The sequence below is a fragment of the Cetorhinus maximus genome, chromosome 2 (genome assembly GCF_964194155.1).
Source record: "Cetorhinus maximus chromosome 2, sCetMax3.hap1.1, whole genome shotgun sequence".
NCBI classification, from domain to species: domain Eukaryota; kingdom Metazoa; phylum Chordata; class Chondrichthyes; order Lamniformes; family Cetorhinidae; genus Cetorhinus; species Cetorhinus maximus.
The window spans coordinates 1,065,053-1,084,304 of NC_135880.1; the positions used below are offsets into that span (position 1 = coordinate 1,065,053).

Consider the following 19,252-nt stretch of genomic DNA (forward strand, 5'->3'; position numbering starts at 1 on the left):
TCAAGCGGCACTTGCTTAGCAATAACCTGCTCACTGATGCCCAGTTTGGGTTCCACCAGGATCACTCAGCTCCTGACCTCATTACAGCCTTGGTTCAACCATGGACAAAAGAGCTGGAATCCAGAGATGAGGTGAGAGTGACTGCCCTTGACATCACGGCAGTGTTTGATCGAGTGTGGCATCAAGGAGCCCTGGCAAAACTGGTGTCAATGGGAACCCGGGAGAAAACTCTCCGCTGATCGGAGTCATACCTAGCACAAAGGAAGATGGTTGTGGTTTTTGGAGGTCAATCATCTCGGTTCCAGGACATCACTGCAGAAGTTCCTGAAGGTAGTGTCCTAGGCCCAACCATCTTCATCTGCTTCATTAATGACCTTTCTTCGATTATAAGGTCAGAAGTGGGGATGTTCGCTGATGATTACACGATGTTCAGCACCACTTGCGACTCCTCAGATACTGAATCAGTCCATGTCCAAATGCAGAAAGACCTGGACAATACCCAGGCTTGGGCTGACAAGTGGCAAGTAACATATGCGCCACACAAGTGCCAGGCAATGACACTCTCCAACAAAAGAGAATCTAGCCATCAGCCCTTGACATTCAATTGCATTCCCATTGCTGAATCCCCCACTATCAACATCCTGGGGCTTACCATTGACCAGAAACTAAACTGGACTCGCTGTATAAATACTGTATATAAATAATCCGTCACTGACGAACTGTGGCAACAGTGTGTTCAATCTACAAGATGCAATACTCACCAAGGCTGCTTCAACAGCACCTTCCAAACTCACAACCTCTACCATCTAGAAGGACAAGGCAGCAGATACATGGGAACATCATCACCTGGAAGTTCCTCGACAAGCCACTCACCATCCTGACTTGGAAATATATCACCGTTCCTTTACTGTCACTGGGTTAAAATCCTGGAACTCCCTCTCTAACAGTGGGTGTACCCACATGGACTGCAGTGGTTCAGGAAGGCAGCTCACCACCACCTTCTCAAGGACAATTAGGGATGGGCAATAAATGCTGGCCCAGCCAGCATCATCCACATCTCATAAATGAATAACATAAAAATAATCTCCCGAGCAAATTAACCAATTAAAACATTTGATTATTCAAGTTGCGATCAGATGGAGATAAAATCTGGAGTGAGTTTCAAGTGCTAAATTGCTTTTTCTCAAACAATAGTTATCTCACATCTAACACTTTTAAATAATACATAACCTAAAGTGCATTAAAACAAATAAAACCAGTGGGAGAAAGATAGAGGCATTGAACACACCAGCTCAGAGGAATAGGTTTTGAGGTAATGTTTGGATACCAAAGGGTTTTAAGCGGACAAAATTAATTTTCACAAGGACAAATGTGGGTTAAATGGGTTTCTTAAGGGAAAGTCATGTTTAACTTTTTGGAGTTTTTTGAAGAGGTTACAGAGGGTTGATGAGGGCAATACTATTGATGTAGTGTACGTAGACTTCCAAAAGGCATTTGATACAGTGCCGCTCAACAAACTTGTGAGCAAAGTTATTGCTCATGGGAAAAAGGGACAGTAGCAACATGGATATGGAATTGGATGAGTGACAGGAGTGTTTCTTGGGCGGGAGAAAGGTTTGTGGTGGAGTTCCCCAGGACCAGTGTTGGGACCCTTGCTTTTCCTGATATATATTAACGACCTGAACCTTGGAGTACAGGGCACAATTTCAAAGTTTGCAAATGATATGAAACTTGGAACAATTGTGAACTGAGGAGGACAGTACAGAAGTTCAAAAGGACATAGACAAGTTGGTGGAATGAGTGGACAGGTGGCAGATGAAGTTCAATGTGGAGAAATGTGAAGTGATACATTTGGTCAGAAGATCTTGGAGAGACAATATAAAATGAAGGGTACAATTCTAAAGGGGGTGCAGGAGCAGGAGCAGAGGGGCCTGGGTGTATATGTGCATAAATCATTGAAGACGGCAGGACAGGTGGAGAGTGCAGATAATAAAGCATACAGTATCCTGGGCTTTATTAATAGGGGCATAGTGTACAAGGGCAAGGAGCTATGTTGAACTTGTATAAGTCACTCGTTCGGCCTCAGCTGTAGTATTGCATCCAGTTCTGGGCACTACACTTTAGGAAGGATATGAAGGCATTGGAGAGAGTGCAGAAAAGATTCATGAGGATGGTTCCAGGGGTGAGGAACTTCAGTTATGAAGATAGTTTAGAGAAGTTAAGACTGTTTTCTTTGGAGAAAAGAAGACTTCATTCTAATTTGACCCACTTTTTGTCTGTCTCTACACATGCCTTGCACACAGTTCCAAAGAGAGTGTCATTCTGTCATTCTTACCTGGCCTGGCCTGCATATGACTCCAGACCCACAGCAATTTGGTTGACAGTTAACTGTCCTCTGAAATACATCAAACCACTACGAAGTCTGAAAGGAATGAAACCAGACACACCAGCAGGTATCGACCTAGGCACTAGAAGTGACAATGGCATACCCAGCGCTGTCGACATTGCAAAGGCCTCCTTATTAACATCTGTGCGCTTGTACCAAAATTGGGAGAGCTGTCCCACAGACTAGTCTTACACAGTCATGCTCTCAGAATCATACCTTACAGACAATGTCCCAGAGACCACCAACAACATCCCTGGGTATGCCCTGTCCCACCAGAGGTGGTGGCACAGTGATATACAGTCGGGAGGGAGTGGCCCAGGGAGTCCTCAACATTGACTCCGGACTCCATGAAGTCTCATAGCATCAGGTCAAACATGGGTGAGGAAATCTCCTGGTTACTGTCGTGTGTATTATGTAATAAAGACACCAATCACTCATAAGGGATTGTGAAAACATGTTGTGGGTTTATTTATTAAGAAGCACATGCGAACATATATAATTGAATAGAAAGCTTGATGACATCAGGGCTATGTGTTCTGCTCCAGGCCAAACTGAAACTGAGGCTGGATCACGTGACATACTTCCCTTAAATTATTGACACGCTGCTGTCCCTTAAAGGCATATAACTGCATTCCCCTTTTTAAATATACTTCCCCTCCATTCCAACAAAGTATAGCTATTTACGATACATGTTCATGTTTCGTTGTCATTACATAAGTGTATAGGATTGGTGAATCTAAGTCTCTAAATCTCTACTAGTAATTATGCCCAAATCTTATAATGGTAACACTGTCTGGAGGTTTCTTTGGTTGCTCAAAGTGACATGTGGAATTTTCATTCTTGGATGTTGCTGCTGATTGCATTGTCTTGTACCCGATGCAGTAGGACTGCATGGTGGTTGAGCAGATGGAATGGATCTGATTTGTCTTTGGTTACGCCTCACCGTTGCACCTTTGTGTGTAATGACTTTGGAAGACCTTGGTTCCAAGCAGAGTCACCTCGGCCAGTTGCCATGTACCTTCTGTGGGATCCTGAATGTGAACTTGTCCCAGCTGGAAACTTGGCAATTTTGTTCCCGCGTTTTTTAACGTGCGCATTGGTCATCTCTTAGTTTTAAAAGTTGCTCTTTTTCTGATAGAGTAGAGTAGGCAAGAGTAGGTAGATTGGTACACACTGGTCTGCCAAACATACCATCTGCTGGTGATGGAATAGTTGCACTTAAAGCTGTCATGCTCAGATGTAACATTGCAATGAGTAAATCTTGCTTCTTCCGTCTACCTTTAAGAATTAGGGATTTCACCACGTGAGTCATTCGTTCGGCGAGGCTGTTAGACCTAGGGTAATGAGAGGAAGTAGAAGTGTGATCAATATTCCACTTCTCATATATCCTGAAATGGATTACCAATAAATTGCGGACAATTAGCAGTATTGAACTCTCTAGGCACACCAAATAAACTGAAAATAGCACTTAGTGTGCAAGATAGTTGTGCTTGACATATTGTGCAATTTTCAAATAATGGGATATGTGGTAACGTAGTTGACGATGAAGTTAGTGCCATGGGCAGGAAAGACATCAGATACAATTTTGGAGCAAGGATGGACAAGAAATTCATGCGGAATCAATGGTTCTTTGTGCTGACTTGGCATATGCTCTTGACATTCCTCGTGCTTATTGACAACGACTTCAATGTTATTGTTCATACCTGGTTATAGACTCTCTCTCTCTTGTGAGTCTTCTCGTCCAATCTATGCCCATGTGAGAGTGATGGAAGTTTTCAAGAACATCAGGTTGTGAAGATTCCAGTATGATGACCTGCCTGCCTTTATACATGACTCCCTGGGAGGTGCCTACCTTATCCCTCCGTCATTGACACCACGCCAGGGGATCAACCCTGATTCAATGAATAGTGCAGGAGGGCATGCTAGGAACAGTACCAGGCATACCTAAAAATGAGGTGTCAACTTGGTGAAGCTGTAACACAGGATTACTTGTGTGCCAAACAGCATAAATAGCATGTGACAGAGCTAAATGATCCTGCAACCAATGGATCAGATCTAAGCTGTGCAGACCATAAGATGTAGGAGCAGGAGTAGGCCATTTGGCCCATCATGTCTGCTCTGCCATAAATGAGATCATGGCTGATCTGATAATCCTCAACTCCACTTTCATGCCTTTTCCCCATAATCCTCGATTCCCTTACTGATTAAAAATCTGCCTATCCCTGCCTTGAATGTACATAACGACCCAACCTCTACAGCCCTCTATGGTAGAGAGTTCCGCAGATTCACTACCCTCTCAGAAAAGAAATTCCTCCTCATCCCTGTCTTAAATGGGCTGAGATTATGCCTTCTGGTCCTAGACTCTCCCACAAGGGGATAAACCTCTCAGCATCTACCCTGTCAAGATCCCTAAGAATCTTATATGTTTCAATAAGGTCACCTTTCACTCTTCTAAACTCCAGTGAGTACAGGCTCAACCTCTCCTCATAAGAAAATCCCTCCATATCTGCCATCAACCTAGAGAACCTTCTCTGGACTGCCTCTAATGCCAGTATATCTTTCCTTAGATAAGGGGACCAAAACTGTTCACAGTATTCTAAGTGTGGTCTAGCTAGTGCCTTGTATAGCTTTAGCAAGACTTCCCTATTTTTATACTACATTCCCTTTGAAATAAAGACCAACATTCCATTTGCCTTCCCTATTACCTGTTGAACTTGTATGCTAGCTTTTTGTGATTCATGCACGAGGACTCCCAAAACCCTCTATGCTGCAGCTTTCTGCAGACTTTCTCCATGTAAATAATGCATAACCTCACATTTTCCCAAATTATATTCCATCTGCCAAGTTTTTGCCCACTCACTTAACCTGTCTATATCCCTCTGTAGACTCCTTGTGTCATCCTCACCACTTGCCTTCCCACCTGTTTTTGTGTCCTTCGCAAATTTGGTGATAGTACATTCATTTCCCACATCCAAGTCGTTAATATATATTGTAAATAATTGTGGCCCCAGCACTGAACCGTGTAGCACTCCACTAGTTACAAGTTGCCATCCTGCAAATTCCCTCCTTATCCCAACTCTCTCTTATATTAGCCAACCCCCTATCCATGCTAATATACCACCCCTAACACCATGGGCTGTTGTCTTAAGTAGCCTTATGTGCGGTACCTTATCAAAAGCCTTTTGGAAATCCAAATATATTACATCTACTGGTTCCCCTTTATCTATTCTGCTTGTTACCACAAAGAATTCTAATAAATTTGTCAGGCATGATTTCCCCTTTGTGAAGCTATGCTGACTCTGCTTGACTATATTATGCCTTTCTGAATGCTCTGCTATTACATCCTTTTATACTGGTCTGTAACATTTTCCAAATGACAGATGTTAAGCTGACTGGCCTATCGTCATCTGTTTTTTTGCCCCCTCCCCCTGCACAATGTTCAGCATCATTCACAACTCCTCAGATACTGAAGCAGTCTATGCCCATATGCAGCAAGACCTTGACAACATTCAGGCTTTAGCGGACAAGTGGCAAGTAACATTCGTGCCATACAAGTGCCAGGCAATGACCATCTTCAAGAGAGAATCCAACCATCTCCCCATGACATTCAATGGCATTACCATTGCTGAATCTCCCACTGTCAACATCCTGGGGGTTACCATAGATCAGACACTGAACTGGACTAGCCATATAAATACTGTGGCTACAAGAGCAGGTCAGAGGCTAGGAATTCTCTGGTGAGTAATTCACCACCTGACTCTCCAAAGCCTGCCCACCGTCTACAAGGCATTGGTCAGGAGTGTGATCGAATACTCTTCACTTCACTGGACGAGTGCAGCTCCATCAACATTCAAGAAGCTTGACACCATCCAGGACAAAGTAGCCTGTTTGATTGGCACCCCTTCCACAAACATTCACTCCTCCCTCCCACCACCATGGCAACGGTGTGTACCATCTACAAGATGCACTGCAGGAACTCGCCAAAGTTCTTAGCACCACCTTCCAAACCCACAACTGCTACCACTTAGAAAGACAATCACAGTTCCCATGGTGTATGTGGGAACACAACCACCTGGAAGTTCCTCTCCAAACCACTCATCATCCTTACTTGGAAATATATCGCAGTTCCTTCACTGCCACTAGGGCAAAATCCTGTAACTCCCAAACAGCACTGCAGGTATACCTACACCACATGGACTGCAACGGTTCAAGGAAACAGCTCACCACCACCACCACCTCAAGGGCAATAAATTCTAGCCTAGCCAGCGACACCCACATCTGCTGAATAAATTGTATAAAAAATTTATTAAGATCTCAAGTCAGTTGCATTGAGGTAAAAAAAACTGTGGAGGAGTCCAAAATTAACACTTAAGACACATGGTTGTAGTGGTAAAAAAGAGACATTGCAGAATAACCCATACAAAGATTAAGTTCTAATATAAAAACAATCTGTTTACTTGTAGCTTCCAGGAAGAGGCACAAGAAGGATCGAGGGGCAGATAAAGCCTGGGAGTGTGAAGAACGTGACCGCAGGATTCTAAATGAATTAAGAAGGGGCAGTTATTCTATCGAAGGTAGACGGAGCTCCGGAAGCAGATATCGGGACCGTAGCCCTGGATCTGAGGATGATTCTCCCCCTCCCAGTCTCAGTGATAGTAAGTATGCATTTCTTGACAGTAGAATAAAACACATTTTCTGGAAATGGCCGGACATTAACTTTATTACATTGCAGTGTATGTGTCACCGTAAAGTGCACTTGCACTGGATGTTTAATTTGGGACTTTGCAGACTTCTTACTGATTAGAATATGAAGTCACATTTTAGAGTTTTATAGCCTGAGATGCATGGGGTAATTTAAAATGATGCAGAGTTGATGGCCAGTTACTGCCAAAAGGTCTGTTTGGAGCAAATCCCTTTCAAAATTTATAACTAGTTATCTGTCGCCCTTTGAGATTTCAAACATTTGCTGTCATGGGGTGGGGAAACTGAGGAAAGAAGGAGCTGTTCTGTTGGGATGGATTTTACTTCAATCATCTGGACTAGGTCCTAGCAAATCGTATAACTGGAGCCATAGAAAAGTTGGGAGGTTGGTGGCAGGGAGTAGGGAAAATTTATAAATCTAAAGGAAGAAGTCGAGGTGATTGAGTAGTGTACCATTTTGGATAATTTTTAAAATTCATTTGTGGGATGTGTGCGTTGCTGGCTAGGCCAGCATTTATTGCCCATCCTTAATTACCCTTGAGAAAGTGGCGGTGAGCTGCCTTCTTGAACCACTGCACTCCCTGTTGTGTAGGTACACCCACCGTGGTGTTAGGGAGGGAGTTCCATGAATTGTCTCGGCCACCTCTGGGGTGGATAGAAATGGGATGAGAAATTTTTTGATATATGAGGATGGATAGTGCATGATCACTACCTATTTTTCATGTTCCTATCGTCATTGGCTGCCCCTCAATTTGAGGATGATGTCTACTCTGGGTTGAATTTCTGTCAAGGGTCTTCAGATGATTGAAGGCCAAATTTCGATCCACAGATCTTTGAGCACATGGGGCAGGAAGCCCCAAGAAGTAGGTCGGATTTTTTTTTATTCATTCATGGGATGTGGGCATAGGCCAGCATTTATTCCCATCCCGTATTGCCCTTGTTTAGAGGGCATTTAAGAGTCAACCACTTTGCTGTGGGTCTGGAGACACCTGTAGGCCAGACTGGGTAAGGACGACAGATTCCCTTCCCTTAAGGACATTAATGAACCAGGTGGATTTTTACAACAATCGGCAATGGTTTCATGGTTATTGGTCAGACTTTTAATTCCAGATTTTTATTGAATTCAAATTTCGCTCTTGTGGGATTTGAACTCAGGTCTCCAGAGCATTACCCTAGGTCTCTGGATTACCAGTCCAGTGACAATACCACTATGCCACCACCTGTTCCTTCCTGTTCTTTCCTTTTCTGCCATCACTCTACCTCATCATTAGGACTTTTGTGACTCAAAGCGTGATGCAGCTTGATGGACATGTTGCCATTTTGAACGATTGCTAGCAAGCTCCTCCCGGTTATTAATGTCAGTGCTGCTGCGCTTCAAGGAGAGCTTCAGAGTGTCTTCGAAGTGTTTTCTTTACCCTTTCCTGGAACGTGGAGATTTGTGTTGAGAAAACAGAACCTGACATTTGGACAGTGTCTAGTCCATCAAAGTTGATTTTGCAGGAGTTTTGCCTGGATGCTTGTGAAGCTGGCTTGAAGAAGGACACTAGAGTTTGTTCAGAGGTCCTGCCATGGAATCCAGAGGATGTGGCAAAGGCATTGCTGGTGGAATTTCCCTAGTGTTCTTATGTGTCGCTGATACGCAGTCTAGGTCTCACTGCAGCACACGAGTGTGGTGACAAACTGCTTTGTACACTGACCCTTTTGTTGACATGCAGAGTCTTTGCTGTCAAACACTTGCTGCAGTAGAAGGCTGAACTGGTGCAGCTGATCCAGTGTTGGATCTCCACATCAATGGTGGCCTTTTCAGAGAGGTGGCTGCCAAGGCCTGGGAAGTGCTGAATATATTCCAGAGTGTCTCCAGTGTGTATGGGAGGTGGAATATTTGGCTGACCAGGTGTGGGATTTATTTTTACGATATTCAAGGACAGACCGAGTCTCTTGTATGCAGAATTGAAGGGAAAGAGAGTGGCTTGCAAACCTGGTGCAGAGTGGGCAACAACGCTGCAGTCATCTGTAAACTGTAGATCATGTTTGTCTATGATAGTCAGTTTTAGCATGGGGGTGACTGAGGTTAAAGAGTTTTCTATCTAGGCAGCATTTAATACTTCACCAGAGAGCAATTGATTTTTGAGGCGAATAGCCACTGTCACGTAGATTGTAAATAATATGGGGCTATCACTCTGCCTCACTTGACACCAATCCGGATTTTGAAGGTGGCTGTTTCAGATCTCCCACTCAATACAGTTGCAGGATTGTGATGAAGTTTCTTGGATATCCAAATCTTTAGAGCACAGTTGGTCTCAACAGCTGCCAGACAAGTATAAGAAAAGATCATGCTGTCTAATATAGCTGACTTTATTTGACCCCACTGTTCTGGAATTGAGTTGGAGATGTGAAGATTTTCCAGATTGGTCGTGAGCTGCACTTGGAATTCCTCCCTTTGGTTGGGCTGCTTCGGAGATGAGACGTTGATCATGTTCCTCTTGGACTTTTGGGCCTTAGGATATTGGTACTCGGTGGATGTTCATCAAGCAATCAAACAAGTCAGTGATCTGTCAAGCAGGCATCAGCCCCCACCGCCTCATGGATCGTGTAATGCAGACATCACTTGGACCTTTGATTCAAACAGTGACATAATCCAAGATTTGCCAGTGCTTTGATAGAGGATGCCTCCTTGTGGTTTTGTATTTGGTGTATGAACATATGCCTGAACATACGAATTAGGAGCAGGAATAGGCCATTCAGCCGCTCACGCCTGCTGTGCCATTCAATAAGTTCATCGCTTGTTCTTCTGGCGAAAGAGGGTGTATGATGATATAGGCCATGCTGAGCCCGCTTTGTCAGCAAGTGGGCACCATTTGCATCGGCTTTTCCCACCCCGTTTCTTTCCAATGGTTCCTCTCCACACATTGGAGTCAAAGCCAACCCTGGCATTGAAGTCCCCCAAAAGGATGATGTCTTATTTTGGAATGACAATGAGGACTCTATGAAGGTCAGAATAGAACTTTTGCTGAACATCCTTATTGGAGTAGAGGGTTGCGTTGTAAGCGTTGATGATGGTAGCTGTTAGTTACGTCTGCAGGTGAACTGTCAAAGCCTTTCATTTATATAATTGGGGAGTTCTGACAGTGCAACCAAACTGAAATTCCAGATGGTAGGTATGGTCAAAGAGCTAGCATCACATCGACACAGGGTATCTTCAGCCTTAGAATGGTGAATTTGGAGGAGATTTGGGGCTGACAGTGGCATGAGACAGAGTGAGCGGTTGGTGGATATTCGGGGCTGAAAGCAGCGTGAGACAGAGCGGGAGGTCAGTGGACGCTCGCGCTGAAAGCAGCATGAGACAGAGTGAGAGGTCGGAGGAGGCTCATACTGAAAGTAGCGGGAGACAGAGTGAGGGGTCGGAGGAGGCTTGGGGCTTGGTGCCGCCGCCGCTGCCCCTATTCAGAAACAGAAATCGAGGTATGACATCACAGGGAAGTTGTAAGTTGATGGCTGGTGCGTAATGCTGCTTAGGGACTGAGCTTCAACTGGAAGATTAAAAACAATAAATGTATTAAGTATTAATAAGGAACAAATGTGTGGCTGGTGTGTATTATCTTTTATTTTTAAGTATTGTTTATTGCAACTAGTAAAGTGTGTTAAGTATTAGCATTTATCAATACTAAAACACTTTTAACTACTATTAATAAACCTTATTAGTATTGATAAGCTTTTATTTTCGCAGTAACAGTGGTAATTAATAAATAAAGAAATGGCAGGGCTGCTTCAACCTTGAGTGCCCATCCTGTGCTATGTGGGAACTCCAAGATGCTTTCCTCATCCTGGATACCATTTGTGCAGGAAGTATTGTCAGTTGCAGCACCTTGAGCTCTGGGTTTTGGAACGTGAGCAGCAGCTTGTGTCACTGTGGTGCATCCATGAGGCTGAGCACTATGTCGATAGCATGTTTATAGATGTGGTCACTCCACAGGTTAAGAATATGCAGAGGGAGAGGGAAGGGGTGACCGTCGGACAGAGAAAAAGGAACAGGAAGGTAATCGTTGAGTGCATCCTACTCTCCAACCAGTATTCACTTCTGAACACTGATGGTTCATCTGGTGAGTGCAGCCAGAGCCAAATTCATGGCACCATGGGTGGTGCAGGTACACAGGGTGGGTACAATGAAGTCTGGAAGAGCAATAGTGATAGGTGATTAAATAGTTAGGGGAACGGATAGGTGTTTCTGTGGCTGCAGACGTCAATCCAGGACGGTGTGTTGCCTCCCTGGTACCAGAGTCAAGGGTGTCACTGAGCAGCTGCAAAGCACCCTGAGTGGGGAGAGTGAACAGTCTGCAGTTGTGGTCCACATCGGTACCAACGACAAAGATAGAAAGAGGGATGTAGCCCTGCAATCAGAATTTAGGTAGCTATGTAGAAAATTAGCAACTAGTGGAAAGGATGTAGAGGAACAAATTTGCAAGGAAATTGGAGAGTTGCAAAAATTGTACAGTACTTATAATGGGAGAACTACAGTTATCCAAATACAGACTGGGATAGTAGTAGTGTAAAGAATTCCTAGAGTGTGTTCAGGAAAATTTTCTTCAGTATGTTTCCAGTGCAATGAGGAAGGAGGCACTGCTTGACCAGGTTCTGGGAAATGAGGTGGGCCAAGTAGACCAAGTGTCAGTAGGAGAACAATTAGGGGGACAGTGAGCTATGTACCATAAGACTCAAGAGGATGATGGGAAAGGATAAAGAACAGTCCAGAGTAAGAATAATTAACTGGGGGAAAGCCAACTTCAACAGAGTAAGAATAGATCTGGGCGGAATAAACTGGAGTCAAAGTCGGCAGGAAAACCGTAGTTGATCAATGGGCTACCTTCGAAGAAGAGAGAGCCTGGACATAGTTGAGGTATATTCCCTCGAAAGGGAAAGATAGGCAAACAAATCCAGGGCTTCCTAGATGACAAAGGAGATAAAAATTAAGATAAAGAAGAAAAAGTGTGCTTATGACAATTGTCAGGTAGAAACCACATTTGAGAACCAGGCTGAATATAGAAGGTTCAGAGGGGAGGTGAAGAAGCAAAGAGGGAGTATGAAGAGAGACTGGCAGCTAACATAAAAGGGAATCCCAAAGTCTCCTATAGGCATATAAATAGTAAAAGGATGGTAAAGAGAAGAGTACAGATGATGAGGGACCAGAAAGGGGATTTAAACATGGAGGCAGAGGCAAGGCTAGGGAATTAAATGAATGCCTCGGCTAATAAAGGCAAATATCCCATGTGCTTTCTTAACCAACTTATCTACCTGTGCCTTCAGGGATCTATGGACATGTACACCAAGGGGTCCCCCTGATCCTCTGTACTTCTGAGGGTCCTACCATTCATTGTGTATTCCCTTGCCATGTTAGTCCTCCCAAAATGCATCACCTCACACTGCTCAGGATTAAATTCCATTTGCCACTGCTCTGCCCATCTATATCGCCCTGTAATCTAAGGCTTTCCTCCTCACTATTGACGACAGCAATTTTCGTGTCATCTGCGAACTTACTGATCATACCTCCTATATTCATGTCTAAATCATTAATGTGTACTACAAGCAGCAAGGGTAGATAAGGGTAGTGCAGTTGATGTGGTCTGCATGGACTTCAGTAAGGCTTTTGACAAGGTCCCACATGGGAGAATGGTCAGGAAGGTAAGAGCCCATGGGATCCAGGGCAATTTGGCAAAATTGGTCCAGCGCTGATCCCTGCGGTACACCACTTGTCACAGGCTTCCAATTACAAAAACAACCTTCAACCATCATCCTCTGTCTCCTGCCACTAAGCCAATTCTGGATCCAATTTGTCAAATTGCCCTGGATCCCATGGGCTCTTACCACCGTGATCATTCTCCCATGCGTGACCTTGTCAAAAGCCTTACTGAAGTCCATGTAAACTACATCAGCTGCACTACCCTCATCTACACAACCAGCCACCTCCTTGAAAAATGCAAATTTGTTAGACATGAACACCTCCTGTCAAAGCCATGCTGACTATCTCTGATTAATCCCTGCCTCTTCAAGTGGAGATTAATCCTATCCCTCAGAATTTTTTCCAATAGTTTCCCTACCACTGATGTTAGACTCACTGGCCTGTAATTACCTGGTTTATCCCTACTACCCTTCTTGAATAAGGGTAGCACATTAGCTGTCCTCAAGTCCTCTGGCAACTCTCCTGTGGCCAGAGGGGATTTGAAAATTAGTGTCAGAGCCCCTGCAATTTCCTCCCTAGCCTCACATAGCAGCCTGGGATGTCTTTTGCACCAATGTGCTGGGCTGCTCCATCATTGAGGATGGGGATATTTGCGGAACAACCTCCTCCTGTGAGTTTAATTGTCCACCACCATTCACGACTGGTTGTGACAGGACTGCAGAGCTTAGGTCTAATCCGTTGGTTGTGGAATTGCTTAGCTCTCCCTATCCCTTGCTGCTTATGCTGTTTGGCATGCAAGTAGTCCTGTGTTGTAGCTTTGCCAAGTTCACACCTCATTTTTAGGTATGCCTGGTGCTGCTCCTGGCATGTCCTCCTGCACTCTTCATTGAACCAGGGTCAATCTCTTGGCTTGTTGATCATGGCAGAGTGGGGGATAATCTGGTAGATGAGATTACAGATTGTAGTTGAGTACAATTATGCTGTTTGCGATGGCGCACAGTGCCTAATGGTTGCCCAGCCTTGAGTTGCTAGATCTGTTCAAAATCTATCCCATTTATTATGGTGGTACATACGATCATACGTACGAACATATGAAACAGGAGCAGAAGTAGGCCATTCGGCCCCTCAAGCCTTCCCCTTCGTTCATTAAGATCATGGTTAGCTGATGTGTGTGTGTTTCAAATTCCAAATTCCCATCTACCCTGGTTAGTCTTAGTCTACCTCTGCCTTAAAAAATATTCAGTCACCCTGCCTCCACCACCTCCTGAGGCAGAGTATTCCAATGTCACACAACCCTCAGAGAAAATGTTTCTCCTCACCTCTGTCCTAAAAGGGCAGCCCCTAATTTTAAAAGTGTCCCCAGTACTGGACTCACCCACAAGAGGAAACATCCTTTCCACGTCCACCTTGTCAGTACTGTTCAAGATCTTATATATTTCAATCAAGTCACCCATCACTCTTCTAAGCTCCAGTGGAAACAAGCCCAGTCTTCTCCCCTCGTAAGACAACCCACTCATTCCAGGCATCAATCTAGTAAACCACCCCTGAACCACCTCCAACACATTTGCACCCTTCCTTAAATGAGGAGACCAAAATTACACACACTATTTGAGCTGCGGTCTCACCAATGCCGAAGATGCTTACGTTTATGTTGAATTCCTCTTGTAATAAAGGATAGCATTCCATTAGTCGCCTTATTAACTTGCTGTACCTGCATACCAACTTTTTGTGCCTCATGCACTAGAACACGTAGACCCCTCTGCAGCACGGAATTCTGCAGCCCTTCTCTGTTTACGTAATTCTCGCTTTTTTTATTCTTCCTGCCAGAGTGAACATTCACATTTTTCCACATTATATTCCACCTGCCAGATTTTAGCCCACTTTCAGAACCTGTCTATATCCATCTGCAAACTCCTTATGTCTTCACAACATACTTTCCTACCTAGTTTTGTGTCACCTGCAAATTTAGCTACCATGCCTTCACTCCCTTCATCTGTGTCATTGATATAAATTGTAAAAAGTTGAGGCCCCAGCACAGACCCCTATGGAACTCCACTCGTCACATCCTGCCAGTCAGAAAAAGACCCTTTCATGCATACTGTTTTCTGCAGCCAGCCAATCTTCTATCCATGAGCTTTTATTTTCTGCAATAACCTTTGATGTGGCATCTTATCAAATGCCTTCTAGAAATCTAAGTACAGTACATCCACCAGCTCCCCGTTATCCACAGCGCATGTTACTCCTTCAAAGAATTCTAATAAATTGGTTAAACATGGGAGAGTAACCTCCGAGCTCTCCAGTGTTGGATTTGGGGGTACCCCGATGATGTGCTGGGGACTCTATCAGGTAAGGGTTTGCATGGCAATTGCCCAGAAGTGCACACGCCCTCTGGACAATTGTTCTGCGCTGGGAACCATCCGAAAATGTGGTTTAAATCGCAAACATCGAAATGTTCCGCCAGGGTTACACCAATAGTTACTCGGAAGAATTTAGAGGAATTAAAACCTCTCCCAACATCTGGGTGATTATTGTAAAGACCCAGAACGACCCACGGAAGTTCTGCCACACCCCCAACCTCTGACCCCATCCCCCAAGTGCAAAGCACTACCTTCTCCCTGACCTGTCAATTTCCCTGGCCCTTTAACCTTACCTGCTTTACGGAAGCAAGTGCAGTAAAAAAAGGGGCGTGGCCTCCTTGAATCCACTGGAGCTTCACTTCGCTGGGACCTGCGAGGAGTCTTTTGATGCAGGCCCCAAGCAGCTCCGGCGAACACAAGAGTCAGCGTAATTTTAAAGGGCAGGTAAGTAGATATTTATTTCTTCTAAGTCCTGTGGGCCATCACTTTCCGACACTACTTGGAAGTTACGGCCCATGACTTCCCTTTCTCAAAACCGTGCTGACTCTTCCCGATTAACTTGAGTTTCTCTAAGTACCCAGCTATAACCTCTTTAATGATCGACCCTTGACATCTTCCCCACGGCAGACGTCAAGCTAACTGGCCTTATAGTTTACAGTTTTTTGCCTCCCTCCCTCCTTGAATAGAGGGGTTATGTTTGCTACTTTCCAGTCTGATGGAACCTTTCCAGAATCTGGGGAATTTTGGAAAATTAACATCAAAGCATTTACTACCTCATTAGAACCTCTTCTAAGACCCCAGGATGAAGTCCATCTGGACCCGGAAACTTGTCAGCCCACAGCTCCTATCCGTTTGCTCAGTACCACTTTCCTAGTGATTATGATTTCACCCAAGTTCCCCTCTCCCTTCCACCTCCTGATTTACAGCAATTACTGAAATGTTTTTTATATCCTCTTGTGAAGACGGAAGCAAGATATTTGTTCTTTTCATCCGCCATTTCCTTATGATTGATTATTAATGCCCCATTCTCTCTCTAGAGGACCAACACTCGCTACTTAAATAAAAACAGGAAATACTGGAAAAACTCAGCAGGTCTAACAGCATCTGTGGCAAGAGAAACAGAGTTAACATTTCAGAACTAAAGAGAAGTAGAAATGTGATGGATTTCATACAGTTTAAGGGGAGGTGAAGCAGGTAAAGCAGGATAGAAGGTCAGTGGGGGGGGAGGCTAAGGAGAGATCGACCAAGGTGCCATAGACACGACAAAGGGAGTGTTAATGGTCGTGTTAAGGGCTAAAGAAGGTGCTGATAGTGGCATAAAGGTAAGAAATGTGTGAATAACAGAACAAGGGTCAGCACTCTGTCAAAGACGACATAGAACAAATGACAGATGGCCCTTTGGGGATTGTTGGGGAAAAAGGTTAGAGAAAGGCGTTTTTAAAAAGGGATAAAACAATGAATAAATGAATAAAAATAAGTAAATAAAAAGAAACAAATCAAATAAAACTACATTATTAAAAAAAAGGATTAAAAAGAGGGTGAAGATGGAGGAAGAGAGTTCATAGTCTGAAGTTGATGAACTCATTGTTAAGTCCGGAAGGCTGTAAAGTGCCTAATCAGAAGATGAGGTGCTTTTCCTCCAGTTTGCATTGGGCTTCACTGGAACATTGCATCAGGCTCACTTTACTTACTCTTTTCCTTTTTAAATACCTGTAGACACTCTTGCTATTTGATTTTACATTCCTAGCTAGCTTCCTCTCATACTTTGATTTTTTTCCTCCTGGTTAACCTTTTATTCATTCTCTGCTGTTCTTTATATTCTGACCTGCCACTCATCTTTGCGCAGTTATGTTTTTTTCCTTAAACTTATTGCTTTCCTTAACTGCTTTAGTTGACCACGGGTGGTGGGTCCTCCCTTTAGAATTTTCCTTTATACTAGGAATATACTCACTCGGAGTATTCTGAAAGATCCCCTTAAATATCTACCACTGCTTCTCTATTGATCTATCCCCTAGCCTAATGTTGCAGTTCACTTCAGCTAGCTCAGCTTAGCTAGTTATTCGCGATAGAATTAGTAGTCACATGTAAAATTATGGGTTGATAAGGAAGAGCCAGCATGGATTTCTTAAGAGGAAATTGTGTTTGACTAATTTGCTAGAGTATTTTGAAGAGGTAACAAGAAATGTCGATGAGGGTAATGCTGTTGATGTGTACAGGGACTTTCAAAAGGCATTTGACACAGTGCCACACAACAGACTTGTGAGAAAAGTTATTGCTCATGGAATAAAAGGGACAGTAGCAACATGGATACAAAATTGGCTGAAAACTAGGAAGCAGGTCAATGGATATTTTTCAGGCTGGAGGAAGGTTTGTAGTGGAGTTCCCCAGGGGTTGGTATTGGGACCCTTGCTTATCTTGAAATATATTAATGATCTAGATCTTGGTGTGCAGGGGACAATTTCAAAGTTTGCAGATGATTCGAAGCTTGGAAGTGTTATCAACTGCGAGGAGGATGGTGTGGAACTTCAAAAGGACAAAGACAAGTTTGTGGAGTGGGCAGAAAGGTGGCAGATGAAATTCAATGCAGAGAAGTGTGAGGTGATGCATTTTGGTAGGAAGAACATGGACAGACAATATAAAATAAGGGGTGAAGTTTTGAAGTGGGGTGCAGGTGCTGAAAGACCTGGATGTATATGTGCATAGATTATTGAAGGTGGCAGGACAGGTGGAGAGAGCAGTTAATAAAGCATATAGTACCCTGGGCTTTATTAATAGGGGCATAGAGTATAAAAGCAAGGAGATTATGCTGAATTTATATAAGACACTCGTTAGACATCAGCTGGAACATTGTGTACAGTTCTGGGCGTCACATTATAGGAAGGATATGAATACATTGGCGAGAGTGCAAGAGAGAGTTCCTCATTCCTGGAACCAGGTAGAAAGGTAGATTGGAGAATTTGGGACTGTTCTCCTTGCTAAGGTGGCTAAGAGGAGATTTGATAGAGATGTTTAATATCATGAGAGGGCTGGACAGAGTGGATAAGGAGAAGCTGTTCCCGCTCGTAAAAGGATCAAGAACGAGCGGGCACAGATTTAAAGTGATTTGCAAAAGAAGCAAATGTGATGTGAGAAAAAACTGTTTCACACGGGTGGTTCGGGTCTGGAATGCACTGCCTGGAAGTGTGGTGGAGGCAGGTTCAATCGAGGCATTCGAGATGGCATTAGAAGATTGTTTCTATTCAAATAATGTGCAGGGGTATGGTGAAAGGCAGGGCAATGGCAGTAGGTCATAATGTTCATTTGGAGAGCCAGCACAGACACGATGGGCCAAATGGCCTCCTGTGCCGTTAAAATTCTTTGATTCTGTGAACTATATTATAATACTCCTTCACCCACAACTAAACCTTTACAGATATGTACAGATTTGTAAGGATAACACAAGTTACAAAAGCTATCTTATATTCTAATGTTCACAGTCGGTACACAGCCCATGTAAACCAATAGGTGACCTGTGGTCAGGGACACCATATTCTGAAACCAAATGACAGATGTCACCCAAAACAGATGCTATGGATCTCTGCTCAACTGCCCCCAGACACTTGTTCCACCATGAGCCAACCGGTCTCTCTGAATTCCATCTTTCACACGAGGGTTTCCAATCTCCACTCTCGAAGAACTCGCTTTGGAATCTCCTTCCAAGCCATGCTTTCCCTTGGAAGCCTTCTGCAAGGGTCTGCCTCCAGAGTTTTGAACTCTCCTTCAGATGTTCCTCTCCCCTGGGTCACCACATGCATTCAAGCTTTCTTCCACACACTTAGCCGTCAAAGTACACTGCTGCTTCATATGCCCAAAGCAAAAAGTTACAGACCTCCAGCCATCTCTTTGGAATTTCTGACTTCTCACAAGCCTATATCGCTTTGAATCTGCTTCGTGCAGCTTTCTCCCTTTAAGCTTGAAGCTTGGAGCCTTCCTCTGCCCCTCACTCTTAACTTCACTTAATGGGACTTTTTCCAGGTTCCTGTCCTTCCTTTGACTAGAAGATCCTCTTGGGACTTTCTCCCGTTTCTGTCTCACTCCTTGGCCTTGGGACCTTCTGGTTCTTTTGGGAAATCTACTCTCTACAGTTCCCACTCT

General features: G+C 44.0%; 1 protein-coding gene across 8 annotated transcripts in view; it reads left to right on the forward strand.

Moving 5' to 3' along the window:
* The window catches only part of LOC144691642 (nipped-B-like protein), a 564,605-nt gene that overhangs the window by 250,557 nt on the left and 294,796 nt on the right, over positions 1–19,252 (forward strand). For all 8 annotated transcript variants that reach the window (XM_078559979.1, XM_078559947.1, XM_078559954.1 and 5 more), the window contains one exon: positions 6,850–7,041. In XM_078559979.1, coding sequence (XP_078416105.1) covers positions 6,850–7,041 — 192 coding nt within the window. The remainder of the gene's footprint in view (positions 1–6,849; positions 7,042–19,252) is intronic.